We start from the raw sequence: 23160 nt of genomic DNA, 5'->3' as shown, positions 1-23160 counted from the left end.
ATGCAAAGCATACAGAAAATGGCCAAAGCAGGGAAAAGTGAATGTTATTCTGAGTCTGACAAACAATTCTACGTGAACATTTCCCCTTAACCCTCTTCCCTTTTTTCTCCCCCTTTTTACCCACTTCCCTTTCAGTAAAACAAAAACAAGATTTACTCCAACTTTACTCCACAAAATATTCCATTTTCGACAATTTCAAATGGATTTAAATGGCTGAATAGCAGCCCATGGTCCAAAGTTTAAATCTTTAATTATTAAGTAATTTGTAAGGAAGAAGGAGACATCGGTTGGTTCCTCCAAACTTTTTTAAAACTTTTTTACAATTTTGTTATCACTATTTCCAATGCATATCAATGCATTGTCTATTGTCTTATCCCTTTAGATCCTTGAGTAAATTGGCATTCAAATTTAAACTGTACTGGATACATATCCTTAGCTGTAGTTTATACAATAGAAAGTTTTACCTACAACTGCTCCCACACAGCTACCAGAATGTATACCCATCCGTAGCTGTAGTTTATACATAATACACAAGTGAAAGTTTTACCTACAACTGCTCCCACACAGCTTCCAGAATGGATACCCATCCTCAGCTGTAGTTTATTCGATATAAAGTTTTACCTACAACTGCTCCCACACAGCTTCCAGAATATATACCCATCCTTAGCTGTAGTTTATACAAGAGAAAGGTTTACCTACAACTGCTCCCACACAGCTTCCAGAATGGATACCCATCCTCAGCTGTAGTTTATACAAGAGAAAGGTTTACCTACAACTGCTCCCTCACAGCTTCCAGAATGGATACCCATCCTCAGCTCTAGTTTATACGATATAAAGTTTTACCTACAACTGCTCCCACACAGCTTCCAGAATGGATACACAGCTGTAGTTTATACAAGAGAAAGGTTTACCTACAACTGCTCCCTCACAGCTTCCAGAATGGATACCCATCCTCAGCTGTAGTTTATACAATAGAAAGGTTTACCTACAACTGCTCCCACACAGCTTCCAGAATGGATACCCATCCTTAGCTGTAGTTTATACAAGAGAAAGGTTTACCTACAACTGCTCCCACACAGCTTCCAGAATGGATACCCATCCTTAGCTGTAGTATATACAATAGAAAGGTTTACCTACAACTGCTCCCACACAGCTTCCAGAATGTATACCCATCCTTAGCTGTAGTATATACAATAGAAAGGTTTACCTACAACTGCTCCCACACAGCTTCCAGAATGTATACCCATCCTTAGCTCTAGTATATACAAGAGAAAGGTTTACCTACAACTGCTCCAACACAGCTTCCAGAATGGATACCCATCCTTAGCTGTAGTATATACAAGAGAAAGGTTTACCTACAACTGCTCTAACACAGCTTCCAGAATGGATACCCATCCTCAGTTGTATTTTATACAAGTGAAAGGTTTACCTACAACTGCTCCACACAGCTACCAGAATGTATACCCATCCTCAGCTGTAGTTTATACAATAGAAAGGTTTACCTACAACTGCTCCACACAGCTACCAGAATGTATACCCATCCTCAGCTGTAGTTTATACAATAGAAAGGTTTACCTACAACTGCTCCCACACAGCTACCAGAATGTATACCCATCCTCAGCTATAGTTTATACAAGAGAAAGGGTTACCTACAACTGCTCCCACACAACTTCCAGAATGGATACCCATCCTTAGCTGTAGTTTATATCCTGGACGGTGGGATACCTACGAAGATAAATTCCAAAATATAAAAAATTAAATAACTTAAATGAACCAATCAGTCAAGAAATTCAAGATTTGGATTCTTGAATTTCTAGATAAGTTTTGATATTTCCTTTAACTAATTTGCACATTTCTAACTACAAATTCATAAAAATTTCATGTGTAAATGTGCACTAAAATGCATTATTATTTTTCAATTGAAACGTTTAGTCAAAACGTTTAGAATTTAATATACCAAATATTTTACATTCTCATGAAATGTATAAAATAATAAAATGCACATCATTCCTAAAACCAAATATTTTAAAATGACAAAATAAAAAGATTTAAAATTGTATAACATGTACTTGAGAAGAGTAATCTGTCTAAATTTACTTTATCATATAAACTATAGATTTAGTGTTTCTGTATAACGGATTGTTTGTAGATTATTTTGGAAGGCTACAACTTTTTATTAGTAGAAAATATCTACAAATAGACACCTATGATGGGTAGCGAAGATTTTAAAAATAATTTAAATTTCACTTACTTTAAAGCCGTCCACTTTTTGCATGAGACGTATCGCCATATTTGCTATTTCTCTAAAGAAAAAGAAACAATGTTAGTTATTTATCGCATCGTATTATAGACAGCTTTCCGCGGATAGTAAAATAAAAAATGGAAAGATGAAAAGTAAACCATAGTTCTCCATTTTAGGGAAGCTTCACAAAAGGTCCCTAACCCTTTCAATACAAAGCCCTTAGATACTAGGGGTACAGCCGCTGGTTAATAATAAAGAAATGTAATGAATACAGCGCGAATAATAACTCATTCTTGTTACCTTATGAAACACTCAATAGCGATGACTTGTAGAATTAATTTCAAATTTATGCAAAATTGTAATTGATTGATGTTAATCTAATTTGAAGTTTGAAAGTGCCTTTATAACACTAATATAGTAGCATAGCAGCTCTATAACTAGAAAGAAAACTCTTTTTTTATAATCTTGAGACTGAAAAAACGTTAAACTATTAAATTATTGAGAATTATTTTTAGAGACACTTTCTTTTAAAAAGTTGAGATACCCTCTTAAAAATAGTCAACAACCTTCCTAAACAACGACCTAAAAAAAGTTTAACGGAAAGGAAAATTACTTTAATCGTGAGCTTTCGGTACAGACAGTAAGACATACTGTTACTTTTATGGATTATCTTATTCTCTAAACTAGTAAGTTGTGTGTATTTCTCAAAGATCTCATAAACGGGAGGTAGTTTTCACTACCTCTCCCTCACCTCTAGGGGCGAAGCTACTATATAGATGATATAAACTTTATCTACCTGGCATGAATCTTATCATTAGGATATGGGAGTCCTGAGGCTACAAGGTATCCATCTCCAACTATCTCAACCTAACAAATAATATAAACAAATCAATTTTCAATGCATCCTTGTTATAAGAAACTGTGATTTTATTTTCGTGGGATCTTAGAGAATAAAGCAATGTACAATAACTTGATGTACCCCTTAATAAGATTAAAGTTAATGGTGGAAAGGTTTGACACTGCTAGTTTATAAACACCAATTTTATTAAACTTTCTCAATGTTAAAAAGCCAACGAATTACAGAAATGATTAATAAAACTTTGAGGACTATAATAATTTACAGCCATGTTCCCCCACCCCAACTTTTTGCAGTTTTTTATTTTACATACAAATGATAATAAAAGATTTTCCAGTATGGCTTCCAAACCGGTTAATATCCGCTGGATTAGAACCGGTTCTCAGCTGTACTGAACTATGTATTACATCGTATTACAGACAATTTTGCACTATTATTGAAATAAAAATCAAAATATTAATACCAGTTTTGTAAGTCCACACCTTTGGCCCCTCGGGATTAACAAAACTTATTTTAATCTTATAATTATTCATTCCCATATAAACAACCCCTTAAATAGTGGATGTAAATATTCATTCCATTGCAAAAAACGCGATCTTTGGTTTGTTTAAATGTCCATTTATTTAGCATTTTTCAAGAATGTCAAGCGTGGGAAAATTTTTAGAATGTGGGAACCATTTATTTTGATTTAAATGGTACATATGATTTTCATTTAAATTCATTTTTTGGACCCGTGAGAAAATTTTTTTAACATGAGAACCCTTTAATTTTCATTGAATTTCATTTTTTGGAAGTGTGGGAAAAAACGGGAGAAAAAATATGTTTTAGTATAAAGAAATGTTCTATCAGTTTCAAACCTTTTTCAATCGATAGATCATACTGACTTTGGAAAAATGTCAGACCAATTTTTGAAATTCAATCTGTGAAAAAAGATATTCAAGTTTTAATTTTTTGTTTTGAAAATATTATTTTACATGTATTGACGCTATCTTGGATTATAATAATATTTTTTTGTTAAAAGATTTTTTCTCTAAAATATTTTTAAAAAATTAACTTTTTACAATAAAAAAATCTTTGAACTTAAATTGACCAATAATTCAAAGATTTTTTCTCTTTGATTTGGAAGATTTTTTATGATTTTTATTTTTAATGTCAAAAAGAAAACACAACAGTGAAAAAAATGAAAATTAAATGAAAAAACGTTTTATGATTTTATTCAAGAAATTATTTGCTAACATCACCTTTTTGTTGAAATAGAATGTTATTTAAGCAAACAAAATTTAGCATAAATGGATATTTAAATCCCTCGGTATTAAATGATGAGCTAACGCTCGATCATTTAATACCTTGGGATTTAAATATCCATTTATGCTAAATTTTGTTTGCTTAAATAACTCATTTATTTCCCTGGTATCTCATTTATATCCCTGGTATGATTTTAGAAGATTTTTAATTTTTTTTGGAAGATTTTAGAAATTTTATTAATTACTAAAAGAAAGAAAAATTATACCAGGGAAATAAATGAAATTTAAAAACCAAAATTAAACCACATTTTACTAGCATAAAAATGAGTTTTTGTTTAAATGAGAATGATATTCCTGTCCAGTTTTTTGTTTAGGAATGAATATTTCTTACCCTCGGGAATGAATATTCATTCCTAAACAAAAAACTGGACAGGAATACCCCATTTTAATAACCGCGGAAAGTAGTGTACAATATGAAACGATAAATTACAATACCTTATAAACATCATAATTATCGATAGCCTTGTCAAACAGATTATACAAATCATTCAGGAACTTAATTGTTTGTCCTAAAATCAGAATACAATTATTGTCTGTAAAGTTTTGACACTGCTCACGAAAAATAAGTCCCAGAAGTTTTTAGACCAGCGAATAAAAGAACGTGTTTATTTGATACCATGTAATTAATAGTTGTTATCCTATTAATGGTAAATTTTAAAATATAAATAAAAACAAGCATTTTAAACCTCTGTGAAATTTGTCAATAGGGGTGGGGTAATACCCCCCCCCCCCACCCCCTCCAATTCTATATGCACGTTTATGATCATTTACATAAAACATATTTTTGAACTAGAGATAAAGGAGGGACAACGAGATGACAGTAATTCGATAAAATAAATGGTCCAAAAGTGACATATGTCTGTCTTAAGAATATCAAATATTTAAATTGTATAACAGAATTCCAAAAGCAAAGAAAATAATATTACTTTTTACCAGTTTGTGCAAAACTTATTCGTTAGTTGAAATGAAATTCTAAAACAACATTGTCTAATTAATGACTAGCGGCTGCACCCCTAACTTCGTGTATTTCATGATTAAGGACACCATTAAACTTAATCTAACTAATAAAAGAAGGACGTACTTTTAGATTTAATGATACCATTCATCCATAAGGAAAAAGGATAAGAGGATGAATACTCACCCCTTTTTCATGGTAAAATACTACTTCCCCATCCCTAAATTTAGAAGCAGACGAAAATCAAAAGCCGCCCAGGGCTTTTTGTAAGTCAATCATAAATAATAATGTGAATAAAAAGAAAAGCAATATTTAGCAAACAGCCGTGGGCGGTCAGAATCAGCTGAATGTTCATTATGAAAAAAATTCTCCCCCTTTTTAGAAATAGAAGGATTCATCTTTTATGAACAAATTTTTTTAAATAAAAATAAAATTCTATGTAATTTTTAATTAAAACAGTAAAACGAAAATATCTAATCTAATATTCTTGCCCTAAATATGGAAATAGTAAAAAGTAAAAAAATATTTTTTTTAATAATTTTTAATCCTCCCATTTGAAAAGTAGTGGAATAGCAATAAATTTTAGCGCGGCAACAGCGCTGAGTAGGCCTCTAGGCCCACTGCCTATTTTCGTCTTCTAGTTGCTTCGACTCCTCTCTTTTATTTTTTTCTCTATGCATTCATCCTATATACTTAGTTGACCTTTCCCTTAAGCCTTTATATGTTCAACATTTTTGTATAGCTAAAAGTTTATATAATATATTTATTTATAACAGCTGTATGAACCAAGCTTTCCCTTTAACATAGCTTCGGACAGACATGCATAATTACAAGGCAGCCTTGCAACTAATATAAACTATTTTTTTTTGAAATTGCACCCATAAAAACACACTGAACTGTAGAAAAGCTTCCTTACAAAGATTATTATTACCTGCAGTGCTCATGGCTGTAAGATGTGTAAATCCAACAATATCACCAAAGAAAAGTGTAGCACTTTCATATAACCTAAAAGTACAAAGGAAAATCCTGTATTTTCAAAAATAAAAATAAGACTCTTTTTAAAAATATATTTAGTATTGCTTCAAGCGATTAATAACCGATGGATTATAACTGGTTCTCACCCATACTGAAAAATAATCTATAGAATCGTATTACAGATAATTTTCTACGAATATAAAATGCAAATCATTAAAGTAATACCAGTTTTGTTAGTCCGGGCCTGTAACAAGTTTATTAAAAAGTAAAGTTACTTCATTTTTAGAACTATATAAAAAATTTAAGGGGTTGTTTTTTCCATACATATCCCATAGAGGGGACTCAAACCCTGCTGGGCTATCCAGTAACCAATAAAACTAAATTAACGTGACTTAAAGAAATGAACTAACAAACAAAATACAACTCCTAGAGCTGCTAGTCTCAAACAAGAACAAAACTTACTTTGGTGTGGGTTGTTCTCCTGACTTTAGTTTAGCAATAATATCCACAGGAAGAAGTTGCTGTAACAACCCGTCTGTTTTCCTCTTCTCATAATTCAAATTCTCTGCTTGTTCATCAAAAGTTCTAAAGAAAATCAAAAGGCTTATAATTAGACAGAACTGGCTGGGATAAAGGGATAAGTCAATGCTAATAATACATAAACCTAGAATATGTCATGTCCAAGAATAACACACAAACTTGTTACGCAAAGGGTTAAAATACTCAGTATGAAAACTAATTTCTTTTCTTTAAATTCAACACCATATTAGTTTCTTTTTAAAAAATCTTATTGGGGGCTTTAATCAAAATTACTTCTTAACCATCGAACTTCTTAGTTTCTATTTAAAAGTCCCTAACCCTGCGGGCTCTTCAAACTTTTACTTAACTTAATCTAATATATAAAGACATCAAATACACGTGTTTTTTCTTCAAAAATTTCATATGTTATTCAAATGAAGGAAACTGTTTTATGAGGTACCAAATTGAATCCAATTATTTTAAATTTTTAGAATCAATGAATGAAAGTTAGTTCAAGTAAATATATTTGAAGAACAAATGCTCAACTAACCAGAATAAATCAAACAAACCAATTTTAAACAAACATTTCTCTGGAATAAATCAACAATTGTTTCCTTCAGGAATTTAAAAGAGATTTTGAAATTTATTCATAGTTGAGGACAAGTTAAAAGGTTTAAGCAGGGCTGGGCAGCCAGACGTCAGCCGCGTGTAAGCCTCACTGAAATCGTCATATAATAACTTTAAAATATTGCTGGATGTCTAAACCTGTTCCTAAACAGACAATACATCTTTTCAGATTTTTTTTTGGATGCTGTGAGTATTGGTTTAAAATGAGAGGCCAATGGCGGCATGCGTAGTGGACTCTCATTGGCTAATTTTTTTTGTTACGTCATATTTTTTAAACCAATACTCACAGCATCTTTTTTTTTGCACACAAGTGGGTTTAAATTTAAGGCTGCGGCACGGTTGAGCCCTTGGTTGTGGTGAATTTTGAAACTCACATGTTAAGGATGGCTTTTTGAGACAATCATTATTCTTATATGTTTCCGTTATCACTTTCTTAATAATAATAAAAATACCCCTCAATTTTTACATCTTTTTGTCCGACATCTAACCCTTTTATTTTTTTGCTGCAAATCTTTTGTTCTCAAAAGTGAGCAAAACTACTATACAGGTGAGAAAACTGTTTGTAATACTTGCTTTATTTAAAATTCACACCCATTTAAAGGAGCGAAGCCACTCTATAATTATTACTCTTTTTATTTCTTTCATTCTTTTACTTTGATGTATACCCAAAAGATTGTCTCATAATCAAAAAAGGCAAGCCATTGTTTTGTTTTTTATTAAAGAAATATTGAGTCAACTTGCAAATATTAAATTGTCATAAAAACCATTTTTCCTTTTAAATATTCATTATCTTATATAAACTAATGCACACTCTCTTTCTCTCTTTTTTTTTATTTGCTTACATCAAAGTGAAATATGTATTGAGAGGCCTGATAGGTTTATTGATGAAATTCAAATTAGAATAAAATTGATTTTCAATGTTTTTACTTCAAGGTTCAACTTAAGTTACGGTGCTAGAATTAACATTTTTTTTACATTTTAGGAAGATTCCTTCATTAAAGTTAGAGTTTTATTAGACTTCATCAAAGCATTTAAAATTAATAAATTACTAAAATACAAAAGAGTTTTCTCGTATTCATTCGAATCCGGTGGATAGGAACCGGTTCTTATCCATGCGAAAAAACTATGTCTAGCATCGTATTATATCCAGCTTTCTACTAATATCAAAATGTACAATCATAAGATTAAAACCAGTTTTTTTAGCCCGTGCCTTCGGCACCTCGGGGCTAAAAAATTGTTTTAATCTTATAACTGTACGTTCTATATCCGCGGAAAGCTGTTTATAATACGATGCGAGAAATAACTATTCTAGTTTGGATTTGAAACCGATCAGTATACGCTGAATTAGAACAGGTTCCAGTTTTGTTAGCCTGGGCCTCTGCCCCTCCTTGCTATCAAAACTGGTTTTAATCTTATACTTTTGTATTATAATAACCGCATAAAGCTGTCTATACTACAATATAATAAATAACTATTATCTCCACCCCCCCTTCCGTTTAAGAGTTAAGGGGGGCATGTCTGTTTAGGTTTAGTGTAATCTTTTTTTGTACTTTAAGTGTACTTACATAATTTTGTATAATTTGGATTACAAAAAAAGATTTGGGAAATATTACCAACATGCTTACTTTGCTACTTAGTAGCTGATGTCAAGTGAAGTCTACGGTAAAATGTTCCTGGTAACGAATATCTCCAAATATCTATGAATCTTAAAGGCTGCTAGCTGCCAATCGGCTGAACGTACATGCTATGCCCACACACCGTTTTCAGCGACATAAGAAGGGCTACAAATAATCTGAAATAGCCAAGATCCAATTATGGACAGGGAAAGCTTCACTGAAGAAAAAACACGTGCTTTGTTGAATAATAACTTTCAGATTATTTGTAGGCTCTCTTTTGTTGGTTAAAAGTTCATAGATTTTTGGAGATATTTGTTAACAGGAACATTTTATCGTGAACTGCACTTGACCCAGTAGTTGTGAATATTTTATGTAACAACTTATTCACCCATAGGTTGGCATTTAGAAGGATTAATTTTTTTCCCTAATGAATATTAGATGAAGGTACAACTTGAGAATGTAAATTATGTAATGTTTGGATTTAAAACTGGTTTTTATCACTTTCTTTTCTTTTCCGTAACCGATAGCTCTTATTGTTGATTTATGCATGTTAAAATTGCCCTATCGATTTTAAACTTCGCAAGCTGATTTCTGTAGTTGAAAATAGTAGCAGCTTTGTAATTATTACCAGAAAGTGTGTTTTTCCATTTTGAATTTGGTGATTTTTGGCCTTTTGGACTACAAATCTATACATGATTTAATTATCCTATTCTCTTGAAAAGGCATTTTGTGTGAGGTATCTCTATAATAAAGTTTTATAGAGCTTCGCTTTTATGGATGTTGTCATACTTGTTAAGGGAAAATAACGTTTAGTATAAAACATAATTATATAAAGAACAATATAAATAGCATCAACAATAACCTTACAAAAACATTACATAATCTAGAAGATGATTTAATAAACCTCAGATACCTATAATGCCCTTTTTTTAAGAAAAAAACGATTAAAGATTGAAATAAGAGAATAAAAAGAGTTTTACCTTGATGACTGTCTCATTGAGTAGCTTGCTTTGCTGGAAAGATACACTATGATGGGTACAGACAAACACAAACAGAATAGCATTATCTAAAATAGAAAAGTATCTTCATTTCAGCCATGCGACGTCATAAAAATGAGGAAGATGAGAGGAGAAGTGGGAAAGGAAATCCCTAAAAAAGGGATGGATAATCTCTCATCTTTATGACATCACATGGCTAATTTTTAAGACACTTTGTCCAGTTACTAAAAGTTAGATTAGCTGCTACTATTTTATATGTGTGACACTAATAGTTAAAGTATGATGAATACCGTGATCCAAAAGAGTGGTAAATCAATACCATAAAAGATATTACAAGATAGCAGTTTAATTAAAGGTTTGGTTGTCTGCAACAATTGGCATGATAGTTAAAAAAAAGTAATAATCTCATATTGACAATTGAGTCTTATTGTAACTAACCCAACTAAAACTGAATAGCCTTTTGGAAGGTATAAAAAAGGAAATCTTGTAAATCATGAAAACACAAAAATTAAAGAAATTAATGCTTGTGATAATTAGTAAAGTCAAGTAATATTAAATTGGTTTCACCTGTTTTGACCAAGGATAACTTTTAATATCACGCACCTTTTTTAGCAGCATTTTTGACAATTGAAATACTTACAATTGGCCATTTACAATGGTACTTAATATTCTCCGCCTCTTCATCAACCAACATTTTGATGTTGTCTGCCATTTCAACTAAGATTTTTCTCAGGGCTGAGGTATACATGAACATAGCCTAAGTAAAAAATCATATGGGTTGATAAATTCACTGCAAAACAATACTCTCTGTGGGTCAGTTCATAGTTTTGGCCGTTTCATATCCCAGTTTATCCATCATTTGTGGTAAGGGGGAAGGCAGATTTGAAAAAGATTTAGGTGAAAGCTTCATTATATTTGTGTGTACTTTACATTTATATCTTTATAATTTTTCTCTTTTCTCTTTTCATTCCTATTAACTTGAATATTCTTTCTCGTATTCATTCGAATCCGGTGGATAGGGCCTAAAAAAACTGGTTTTAATCTCATCAGTACTTTCTATATCCGCGGAAAGCTGTTTATAATACGATGCGAGAAATAACTATTCTCGTATTCATTCGAATCCGGTGGATAGGAACCGGTTCTCATCCATACGAAAAAACTATGTCTAGCTTTGTATTATAATCTGCTTTCTACGAATATAAAATGTACAATCATAAAATTAAAACCAGTTTTTTTGGCCGTGCCTTCGGCACCTCGAGGCTAAAAAACTGGTTTTAATCTTATAATTGTACATTCTATATCTGCTGCAGAAAGCTGTTTATAATACGATGCGAGAAATAACTATTATCTTCTAATACACTCATAATTTCAGCTGTGTATCTTAAATCGCAGCCGACTTATTATGATTTATCATATAGAATTTTCTAATGACAGACGGACTACTGGCGGACTGCAGACAAAGTAGTTCTAACTGTTACAAAGATCATACTGAACAACACACACACTTAGACAGCTTACTGCTTAGCAATTGTTACCTCAAACTGTTTGACAGCTTTGGTGATATTTGGAGAAGTTGGCATGTTCTTGGTGACTTCAGCTCGACTAGGAAAAATATGAATAAATGGATATAAAATACGTGGATTTATTGAGAGGGGAAAATTTGTCGTCAATTTAGGTTGATCCCCATTTATTGTTCAGTTTGTTCATCTAGTAGAGGTGGTATTGTTATTTGAGCCAGCTATGCGAATAATCTATCAGAGTACAAGAAAATCTGGTACTTGCTTACATGTAGTAGACTGGAGCACCGAAACCCCCCCCCCCCCCCGCTTAGTTTTGACAAAAATCAAAAATAAGGGGGGGGGTAGTTTTTTAATGTCTGGAAAACGGCAAGGAGGCAAAGTGCTCAGCAAGGCAAAGACTTAACCACCCCCTTAATTTTGAAGAAAATCAAAAATAAGGGGGGGGTAGTTTTTTCACTGTACAACACGCCAGAAAGTTGAGTGAGGTAAATCAAGAAAATCCAGTATACCAGAGGGGAAACCTTATTACAGGGATATTCATGTTTTGGGGCATAATTTCCTTATTTATTGACTTTGGCCAGTAAAAGGTTTTAATTTTGCGCAAAATTAAAACCTTTTACTGGCCAAAGTCAATAAATAAGGAAATTATGCCCCAAAACATGAATATCCCTGTAATAAGGTTTCCCCTCTGGTATACTGAATTTACTTGATTTACCTCGCACAACTTTCTGGCGTGTTGTACAGTGAAAAAACTACCCCCCCCCCTTATTTTTTGGATTTTCTTCAAAATTAAGGGGGGGGGTTAAAAACTACCCCCCCCTTATTTTTGATTTTTGTCAAAACTAAGCGGGGGGGGGGGTTCGGTGCTCCGGTCTTCACATGTAAGCAAGCACCGAAAATCTGCAGCAACATCTAAGTATAATGTATTGATTTATATATACCATTAGCGGCTGCGCCCCTAGCATCTAGGTGCTCTTTATTCGAAGTAAAATGGAAAGGCAGAAAAGTGGCCTAATCCCATTCCGGTACCTATAAGAAGCTTCACCGTAAATGAAGACCATATCAGTTTAACGATTAGCGAGATTCTTCACTACAGACAAAAAGCTTACTACTTTATATAATAGGATATCTAACAGGAAGACAACATTCATAAAAGTGAAGCTAAACATTCGTATAAACGAATCTTAATGACAATAAATAAAATATTTAAACAGCGGAATGGTTTTAAAGATCAAAATATCTGTGTCACGTAAAAAAAAATAAAGTAATGACTTTCTGTTTAGGCTAATAGAATTGAACCACTTTCCAAATTGTGCCCAACCGTTTCAGGAATTATCGTTCACATTTTTAGATTACTAAACCAATTTGAACAAGCCTTAATTAGTTACTCGTTACTAGAGGCCTCTAGAGGCACTTGAGGAGAGGTGGAGATAGAAGTCATTCCTTGCCCATGTTCAATATTTTTTGGTGGGAGGCTAATTTCTTATAGAAGCAAATTATCCACGCTTTTCCTCAACAGTTTAGCGGATTTAAAACCGACACGCAACAAGCGGCCAATGGATCCTATAAATAGACACATTTGCTGAATCAAAACTGGTTTTACCTAAATTGTATCTGTTCCTTCTTCGCGATTATAGAATTTCAAAGATTTTAACAATAAATGTGTGATGATTTGACTTTAAAATGGCCTTTGATGTAAAATATAGATGCTGTATATTACACTTAACACATGAAAGCAGTAGTTGTTTTAAAAACCTTTTTTTTAGATTAATTATAACTCATAAAATTGTCGACGGGGGTACCTTCTGACTTTAATTAATGCTTGTTTTTCTTCAAATTACCGTGAAATTCTAAACTTAGAAAGTAAAAACAGTAATAAAAAATCAACATATCATTTAACTAAAAATACTGGCACAGTTGATTTACAACATATACTTTTTTTTTAAATTGAAGCTTTTCTACAATTGGGGTCGGTTAGTCTGTCCGTCCGTCAGTAACAGTTAGCTTTTTAGGTGGAACAATTACCTTTTTCATTAACTTGGACATGTTAGAATTCGATTTCAAACTTTGCAAGGTTATTCCTGTACTAATTAGGTACGGTTTAGAAAGCGTATCAATTCTATAATCATTACCAGAATGTCCATACGCCCATTTTTAATATGTTGATTTTAATTTTTTTAACAACAAATTTTTATGTGTAAAAATTATCTAACTGATCTGATTTTTGGAATACTGATTCCTAGGACAACAAAGTTCAATGTTTAAAGCAAAGCATCTTTATAATCAAGTCCTAAAATGTAATTATGTCCTTAAACATTATCCTGTATTTAAACAGTTTTTTTAATTACAAACAATTAAACAAATTTACTTACACATTTGGTCCGACTTTTATAACTTTATATTCTGATTATTCACTTTTTAAACTGCTCAATGATAATGTCAGTTTGTCCTACGGTTTCATAGCTTCGCTTTTATAGATGTTGTCATCCTTGTTTATATAGAAACAATCAGCATTGACACTCTAATTTTGTATGTAAAAAAGACACGATAGTATAGAGTTATCAACCACATAAACAATAGATTGTTTATGTTTAGTTGATTATATCAAAGGACTGTTATTAATAAGTATACCTAGTCAAATTAGTTAACAACTTAATAGTTCATTATACATTAATGAATAACAAGGATGACAATTTCCATAAAAGTGAATCTATGAAAGGGTAGGACAAAAAAACATTAACAATTGTAGAGTGTCATAACTGAATAACCAAATATATATGTATAAGTCTAAAAAAATGTAAGTAAATTTGTTGCAAAATATAGGATACTGTTTAAGGACATTCCTACATTTTTGATATGCTTTGTTTATAACATTTTACCTTTTTGTAGTAGGAATATAAAAATGTTTCAAATCAACTTTTTATAAATAGACAACGATTGTAGAATTGCTATGCTTTCTAAATCGTACCTTACTACTACAGAAATAACCAACCATGCCAAGTAAAAAATCAATAGGACAATTATAAAATGCCTAAGTTAACGATAAGATCTATCCTTTATGGACTGACAGACGAACAATAAATATAGAAAACCTTTATTAGTTTGTTAACGTAAAAAAAATATAATATAGATCAACAAGGACCAAAATCTTTGACCTATTTAGATTATGATCACATTTTGAAAAAGGTTTTGCCATGTCTTAAATAAGATACAAAATTAAATAATAATTGTTTTCAATTGCTAAATAATCTTAAATACACAAGACAATAATTTGGTGTTTAATTAAGATATACTAGCTCAATATAAAAAATAGCGATTATGCCCCTGCATCTAGTTGGTCTGTTTTCTAAGGGGTAAGGCATAAAATCATTCAAAGACTTAAATCTAAAATTCAATAGCTTGAACCCATCCTGGGACCTATGTGAAGCTTTAATGAAGTGTAGAATTTAATCAGCTATCGAAATCTTAAGCTACAGACATATCAGTACATATCAGAGGATCATTATAACATTTTTGCCAAATTTAATTCAATTTATATAAAATTTTAAAAGTTTAAAATTTAAGTATATATTTTTAAAATAATGTTTTTAATGAAACATTTTGCGTCATATATTAACTTACTTACTTTTTAAAAGCAAAGCTTTTCTATAATTATTAAATGCGAAGCTTTTCTAGATAGATAGTTTGTTTCGTTAATTTAGGCATGTTAGAATTGTCCTATCGATTTCAAACTTTGCATGATCATTCCTGTAGTAGTTTGGTACGATTTAGAAAGCGTAGCAACTCTATAATCATTACCAGAATGTCCGTACGTTCATTTAAAACATGTTGATAACTTAACAACAAATTTAACAACAAATTTTTATGTGATCTAATTATCCGTTTGATCTGATTTTTGGTATCTAGATTCCTGGGACAACAAAGTATAATATTATAAGCGAAGCAACTCTATAATCAAGTCCTAAAAATGTAAGTATGTCCATAAACATTATCCTGTATCAAGCAGTTTTTTTTAACAAATTTACTTACAATTTTGCTTTGACTCTTGTACTTTTATATTCTAAACTTTTATATTTTAAGTATCTAAACAATTAGAATTAATATATAAAAAGTACTTTTGATATGACTTTTTATATCACTAATAATGCCTAAAATAACCATTGTTATAAATCCTAAATATGCATTGTTGAATTGTCTATAGAAATATTGTTTTAAAACCTCAACAAATATGACAAACTTATATTAACAAGTCATGAACATTAAGATTAAATGCTATTTTAAAGTCAAATCATCGCACATTTTTAGTTAAAATCTTTGAAATTCTATAATCCTGAAGAAGGAACAGATACAATTTAGGTAAAACCAGTTTTGATTTAGCAAATATGTCTATTTATAGGATCCATTGACCGCTTGTTGCGTGTTGGTTTTAAATCCGCTAAACTGTTGAGGAAAAGTGTGTATCTTTTAAAATGGTGGTACCCTTCCACAAAATAATTATAAACCTTTCCTGGACATAAGAACAAGACACAAGGAGAACCATATTGTTTCAATTAATAGTAATAACCTCCGTTACAGACAAAATTCTTTTTCACCTAACTCATTGAATATATATTTGTGGTAGATTTTCATTTATATTCATCCTCATAGCTATTTATGTAAGCTTTTTTACAAATACTTTAATTTAAAGTGTTTCGGGTATTTTAAATTGTTCTCAAATTTTGCTGATTATTTAATTTCTAAATTAGAAATTTAACTTTAAAATTTAAATATATAAGATTACTAAGCAGAAAAATTCAAAATTAACAGTTTAAATATTTTGTTAGGCGAATTCGATTCTTGTGTAAGATATGTGGCTTCGCCCCATGTGAGCAAAAATCAGGAGATGTTCAACACCCCAACAAAATGATTTGAAGCCATCGCAGGACCAGTATCTATGTTACCTGAAGAGTAAAGGCTAGTCAGTTTCAGTGATTACAAAGATCTTAAGCTTCAGACAGACAGACGACAGCTGGACGGACATTCATCGTTTTACTTTGTATTATAAATATTTTATAAGAAATTAGTTCCGAGTAGCTGCGGCTTATTTTAAAGCTGGGTAATATGACCGACAGATAGGTTTTAATGAAAATTCTTAACTTTCTCTTCATCGTTTTTTTATAACAGTATTTCAATCCCCAATAAAACCAGAATCTTAGAATTCACAAAAAAAAATATTTTGACGTCTCACGCTAAAACCATATTTTCACCCTATAATGTCAAACATAAATTACCCTAGATAGTCAGAATTTCTAATGGATTGGCTTTTAGATTTTTTTAGATTTTAGTTAATTTTTATAATTCAGAGCATTATTTGACCACAATGAATAGCTGTCTACATCCAGGGCTACGATCAAATTACTCTATAATTTGTAAGATATTGTAATATTTTAAAGATTAAGAAATTAATTATTTTTTTTTTAAATTGCAATATTTATTTATTGCAAAGTATCATAGATAGCTTTTTGCAGATATTGAGATAAAAGATTATAAGATTAAAACCAGTTTTGTTTAAATATTCGTAGAAAGCTTGCTATAATACAATGCGATACATGATTTTTAAGTAAGGCGAAGAACCAGTACTAACCCAGCAGATATTAATCGGTTTCGAAGCCATACTGGAAAATTATTTCTGAATGAAATAATGTGAAAATATCACCGCAAGTGTGGAGAATGCAAACCAAATGTTGGAAAGCTAAACTGAGATAGTAACATATGCAAAGAATTAACTTTATATTCCTTAACCTTTAATCTTACTAAGAAGATATTTCATTTTTTAAAGCTAAGCTTTTATACAGTTATAGTCGGTGTTGGTACGTCCGTAATAAAAAGTTCTTAGAATTGTCCTATCGCCATGATGATTTCTTATAACTAAAACTACAAGAGACCAATTTCATCCAAACTAACGTCCTTTACATGATATAATTTATAATTCTGAAAAAATGCTAAAGGTTAATAAATCTTATAAATGCTATTTCTATAAAATACCATGACCAATAGTAATCTATCTCTTTACTAATCTAAGAAAGTTAAACCATCTTTAAAGTTATTTGAAACCATTATTCACCACAAAACTTTGCCAATTTCATAGACTTATTCTCATAAATCAAGTGTAGGTTTAAAGGTTTGGAAGATTTTTTCATTCTTATTTGAAGATTTTATAATTTCTAATTATTTGATACTAAAACATGTCAATAAAAAGGATGACAACATCCATAAAAATCAAAGATTAAACAATCAGATAAATTCACATTTACAGATATGGTAACAATACATTTGATATTCAGCATTGTTTAGAAATTCGAAAAAAAGTTCCAAATTATTCTATTCTGAAATTACATAAATACAGGATGCTTGATTTAAGACTTGATTATAGAGATGCCTCGCTTATAATATCCTACATATTATACCTGGATATTTATATTTGAAAAATAAAGTCAATGGGATGATCTTATAATGTCTATGAATATCATCATGTTTAAAATGGACATACAGACTTTCTGATAATTCTTAAAAGGTCAGAAAAAAACCTAAATACCATTATGAATTTTTAATCATTAAAAGCTTTGCTTAGGTCTAAAGTACATAAATTAACACATTTCATAGCTATTATGTTATATTTATTTTCACAAACATAGAATTCCACCACTAATTGTAAAAAAATCATTAGACCAATGAGGTGCCAAGTAGTGCCTCTATGGAAATCATGCCCCACACCAAAAAAATGAATATGTCCAAAATATATTCAACCTATTTAATAATGAATATTTATTATATTTTGATTGGATTGTTAACGTTTTAAGAAATATTCATATTGTAAATCTTTCTGATCCTCAGATTCTATTTCATGATATTTAGTTAGATATCGAAAAATTACAACAAAAGTTTTCTGAAAGATTATCATCAAATTAATCTTACCTGTCATTGTAAATATTCCAGTGTATGTCTTTCTCAGCAATAATCTGGTATAGTTTCTGGGTTATATCTGGCATAGAGTTGTATGTCTGATGCAGATATTCTTCCTAAATATAATATAAAGTAGCCAAAAACCTGCAAAAAAGCAGTCCGACCGCCATGGATGTTTTTATAGTTGATTATGCTCCTTATTGATGGATATGTTGACAAAATGTTTCAGCCGTGTATCTTGAGTTTTAGCTAAGAAAATTACGTTTCTCCCTGTTCGTGTCTTACGGAGGGACGGAGATTTTTAAATATAGAGAAGCTTTGCAAATTAAAATAAAATTATGATGCCAACATCCTTAAAAGCGAAGTCCTTAAAATTAATCAGTTTGACAAGCAAAGAGTAAGTAACACTTCTAGAGTGTCAGGACATTATTTTATTTTTACTCTTTAAAACTTTTGTATAGAGAAGCTTCGCTTAAAACATTGTTTCTAAATATTCATATAAATAAAGTGAACAGAAAACGATTTTGATTTTGACGTAAAAAAATAAATAAAAACTTCACAATTGTTAGAAAAAGTTAACAATCTTAATTGCAAATTATGGAGAAAATTAATCAAAAGATAGATAAACAATGAGTTATTTAAGCAAACAAAATTTAGCATAAATGGATATTTAAATCCCAAGGTATTAAATGATCGAGCGTTAGCTCATCATTTAATACCGAGGGATTTAAATATCCATTTATGCTAAATTTTGTTAGCTTAAATAACATTCTATTGCAACAAAAAGGTGATGTTAGCAAATAATTTCTTGTATAAAATCATAAAACTTTTTTCATTTAATTTTCATTTTTTTCACTGTTGTGTTTTTATTTTAAAAATAAAAATCATAAAAAATCTTCCAAATCAAAGAGAAAAAATCTTTGAATTATTGGTCAATTTAAGTTCAAAGATTTTTTATTGTAAAAAGTTAATTTTTTAAAAATATTTTAGGAAAAAAATCTTCTAACAAAAAAAAATTATCATAATCCAAGATGGCGTCAATACATGTAAAATAATATTTTCAAAACAAAAAATTAAAACTTGAATATCTTTTTTCACAGATTGAATTTCAAAAATCGGTCTGACAGTTTTTCCAAAGTCAGTATGATCTATCGAATGAAAACGGTTTGAAACTGATAGAACATTTCTTTATATTAAAACATATTTTTTCTCCCGTTTTTTCCCACACTTCCAAAAAATGAAATTCAATGAAAATTAAATAGTTCTCACGTTAAAAAAATTTTCTCACGGGTCCAAAAAATGAATTTAAATGAAAATCATATGTACCATTTAAATCAAAATAAATGGTTCCCACATTCTAAAAATTTTCCCACGCTTGACATTCTTGAAAAATGCCAAATAAATGGATATTTTAACAAACCCAATATCGCGTTTTTTGCAATGGAATGACATTTGCATTTTTAAGTAGCGCAGCCATAACTAGTAAAAATATTTAGGTAAAACTTAATTCATAAAAATCATAAAAATCTATGATTGTTGGACCAGACATTAAAATGTTATGGACGGGAAAAAAGCCTTGTACTAGGTAATTGACAGGTTTTGAAATAGAGAATCTTTGCTATTTTCAATATATGCTTTATGACGATTTAATCTCAAGATTAAAATAGATGATATTAAAAAATGAATATTTAATTAGTCTTTACTCTGTCTAAAGGTACATTTTGGTTCATGACCCCCCCCCCCCTAAATAAATGAAAATAAACGTGTTAATAATGTCGAAATTAAAACCTTACATATAAGATTTGGGTAATAGTCCCTTTGGTGACATTGCATCATATGAGGCGATTATTTTCATTGATCGCCCCTTATGACAAGGGTCGATGTAATGGCTCCTTGAAAGGGGCGATTTAATAGCCCCTTGTCCTAAGAGGCGATATAATGATCCTTTATCGCCCCTTTTAGAGGGGATATGATATCGTTTCTTATCCTAAGGGGCTATTTAATTAACCTTCTATCGTCTCTCCATCGCCCCTATATAGCTCCTTACCTTAATTTATTAATTAAATTAAGGTAAGGGGCTATGAAGGGGCGATGGAGAGGCGATGAAGGGGCTATGTCATATAGATTAAGATGAGGAGCTATAAAGAGCTATGGCGATGGAGGGGCCATCAAGGTGTGATGTAATATAAATTAGGAGATAAATTAGGAGAAGGGGCGATGGAGGGGCTATCAAGGAGCTATAGCATAGCCTCTTATTGTAAGAGGCTATATGAACGCCTCTTCAAAGGAGCTATTAAGAGGCCATGAAGGGGCTATAACATAGCCTCTTATCTTAAGCGGCGTTAATATCGCCTCTCAAGAGGGGCTTTCACATAGCCCCATATGATAAAAGGCGATGACATCGCCCCTTGAAGGGGCTATATAAAATAATCGCACCTTATGAAGCGATGTCAATGTGCGGCTTATTAAGTTCTGACCGTTTACAAAAGTTATTGTCGTTTGTCCTTCCTTTTTGATTTATAGCATCACTTTTTAAATACTAGTTGCTTCGACCCTAGACTCTAGGGGAGGGCGATGGAGGCAAATAGCTTTAAACCTAACTTTTACATTTACTAATGTTCCATAAAACATGCAATGCATTTGAACCAGGAGTTTGCCAGATCTTAAGCTTCATACAATAAACCTTACTACTTAGTATTTCATGATTGTCATCCTAGTTTTATTAACCCTTTACAGTCGGGCCCCTTGCCGCACCTTAATCGGTTGGGGGGGGGGGGGCGTCAACGCCCCCCCCCCCCTATTATCTCAGTTCCTATTAGACCATTAAGGGTTAATATATTGTATTAATATATATGTATATATATCTTTACCTGTAAAGAATCGAGAATACAGTAGCTTCTATGGTTATCTGCTGTAAGGTTTCCACTCACATAATACCTGACAAAAAAAAATATTTTTTCTTGACATAAGAAGGGTTACTATGTTTCTAAACTTTGGGGGAAGGGTTAGGAAACTTGCCTGAAACCACTCTGAGACATTTATAAATCTTGCCTAATAAGAACAACTTAATTAAACAAGTAATTTCGGAGATCTCTGTTTTCAGACATAAACACCGTTCTACTTTATATCATAGGATAGTTGCTTCAAACCTAGGGTCTAGGGGAGGGCAACATATAGAGGTTACTTAAGGTCATAAAGAAATATTTAAAATTAAAATTATTCTAATAGTTAGATAGATTTTATCTCATTAAAAAAAAACTTCGTCTGAAAAAATGCAAAAAAAAATTAAAAACAATTACATACGGTTTAAAATTGAATAAATGCACTTTAATTACAAAACCATTTAAAAACTTATTCTATCCAAATAGTTTAAGGGCATTAAACTCTTATTTTATTTGAAATTCAAGACAGTTAGACACTATAAACTAATATAATTAAAATTCACTAGAATAAGGTTCAATAAGCTTTGTATTGTAAGCCAATAGAAATAAAAATAGTAAATACTACTACAAATATTTAAACATTTTTGTAATGCAAAAAAATGCAATAAATAGAGACGAAGTTGTAAACAATACTCAATTTTATTTCAATTACTCTAAGGAAATAACACATAGTATATAAAAGAATCAGGGATCTAAAGGGATAAGGCAATGGCTGATATATTGATTTACATCCGCAATGGTGTTGCACAAAATTACCCCTCCAGTAATAAAAATTAGTGGTTAAAAGGTTTAAACACCCAATTTAAAGATTAAGCCAATCAAAAATCACTAAAGTCCTTAAAATTATCAAGCCAACGAATAAGAGAACGTTCTTATAAAACTTTGGGGACTAGTGCAATAAACAGTCCATTTTCCCCCACTCTCTCTGTAAAAGAATACATGCAAATTTTTCTTTTACTTCGATTTTACCCAATTTTCAAGGTTTCCTTTTATCTTAAAGAAGGTGTATCAACTTTTTCACTTCTTATTTAAGATAGCTAGCCGGTTCTTTTAGTAAGTAGTAGATGTAAAATTTTTCATAGAATTCAGATATGCAATCGGTTTTTTTTGTAGACCTCTTATTTTTCAAGTAATTTAAGTTTAAAAAAAAAAATTTAGTCGATTTTAAGGTACTAAAAGGCAACAAAAAAAAGGAAAAAAATGGCCATTATGAACAAAAATAGTAAGATCTTTAATTTGAAACCTTACTTTTTAAATTTTGTCATGTAATTATTGAAAAAATTTATTTTTTTAAACCCACGAGAATAAAAACTTTGAACTTAATTTTATCATTTCACAGGTAAAAAAAAATATGGGTTCATATATACCTTTAGAATCAGAAAAATATTACGAATCCATTGTAAGCAAAATTGAAAAAAAGTAAAAAAATACAAAATGAAAAAATGGCCTATTGTATTTTGTTGTACAGGCAACACTTTCGTCATCCCCTAGTTACCCCCTCTTTACCCTCTTCCCATTTCTATTCTCAATTCAAAAAATAAGGTGGTTGCCTGTATAATATAAAATAATATTTTCATATAATTCCTTTTATTGTAGTTTATAAACTATATTGTAAACTTTTTATTTCAATTTTGCTTAGAATGGATTTGTAATATTTTTCTCAT

The 23160-nt window shown here is 30.9% G+C and overlaps 1 protein-coding gene across 1 annotated transcript in view; it reads right to left on the bottom strand.

The window, feature by feature from the left end:
• The window catches only part of LOC145328289 (uncharacterized), a 52546-nt gene that overhangs the window by 15673 nt on the left and 13713 nt on the right, over positions 1-23160 (bottom strand). The window contains exons 9-19 of the mRNA XM_080171913.1: positions 21425-21491; positions 18567-18670; positions 11628-11694; positions 10733-10849; positions 10075-10160; positions 6795-6917; positions 6289-6362; positions 4838-4911; positions 3039-3109; positions 2252-2303; positions 1650-1725 (exon numbers count right to left, since the gene is read on the bottom strand). Coding sequence (XP_080028039.1) covers positions 1650-1725; positions 2252-2303; positions 3039-3109; positions 4838-4911; positions 6289-6362; positions 6795-6917; positions 10075-10160; positions 10733-10849; positions 11628-11694; positions 18567-18670; positions 21425-21491 — 911 coding nt within the window. The remainder of the gene's footprint in view (positions 1-1649; positions 1726-2251; positions 2304-3038; positions 3110-4837; positions 4912-6288; positions 6363-6794; positions 6918-10074; positions 10161-10732; positions 10850-11627; positions 11695-18566; positions 18671-21424; positions 21492-23160) is intronic.

Source organism: Acartia tonsa, chromosome 9 (genome assembly GCF_053477335.1).
Source record: "Acartia tonsa isolate MP-2025a chromosome 9, ASM5347733v1, whole genome shotgun sequence".
NCBI classification, from domain to species: Eukaryota; Metazoa; Arthropoda; class Copepoda; order Calanoida; family Acartiidae; genus Acartia; species Acartia tonsa.
The sequence above is the reverse complement of the archived record's forward strand: the minus strand, read 5'-3'. Positions and strand labels throughout refer to the sequence as shown.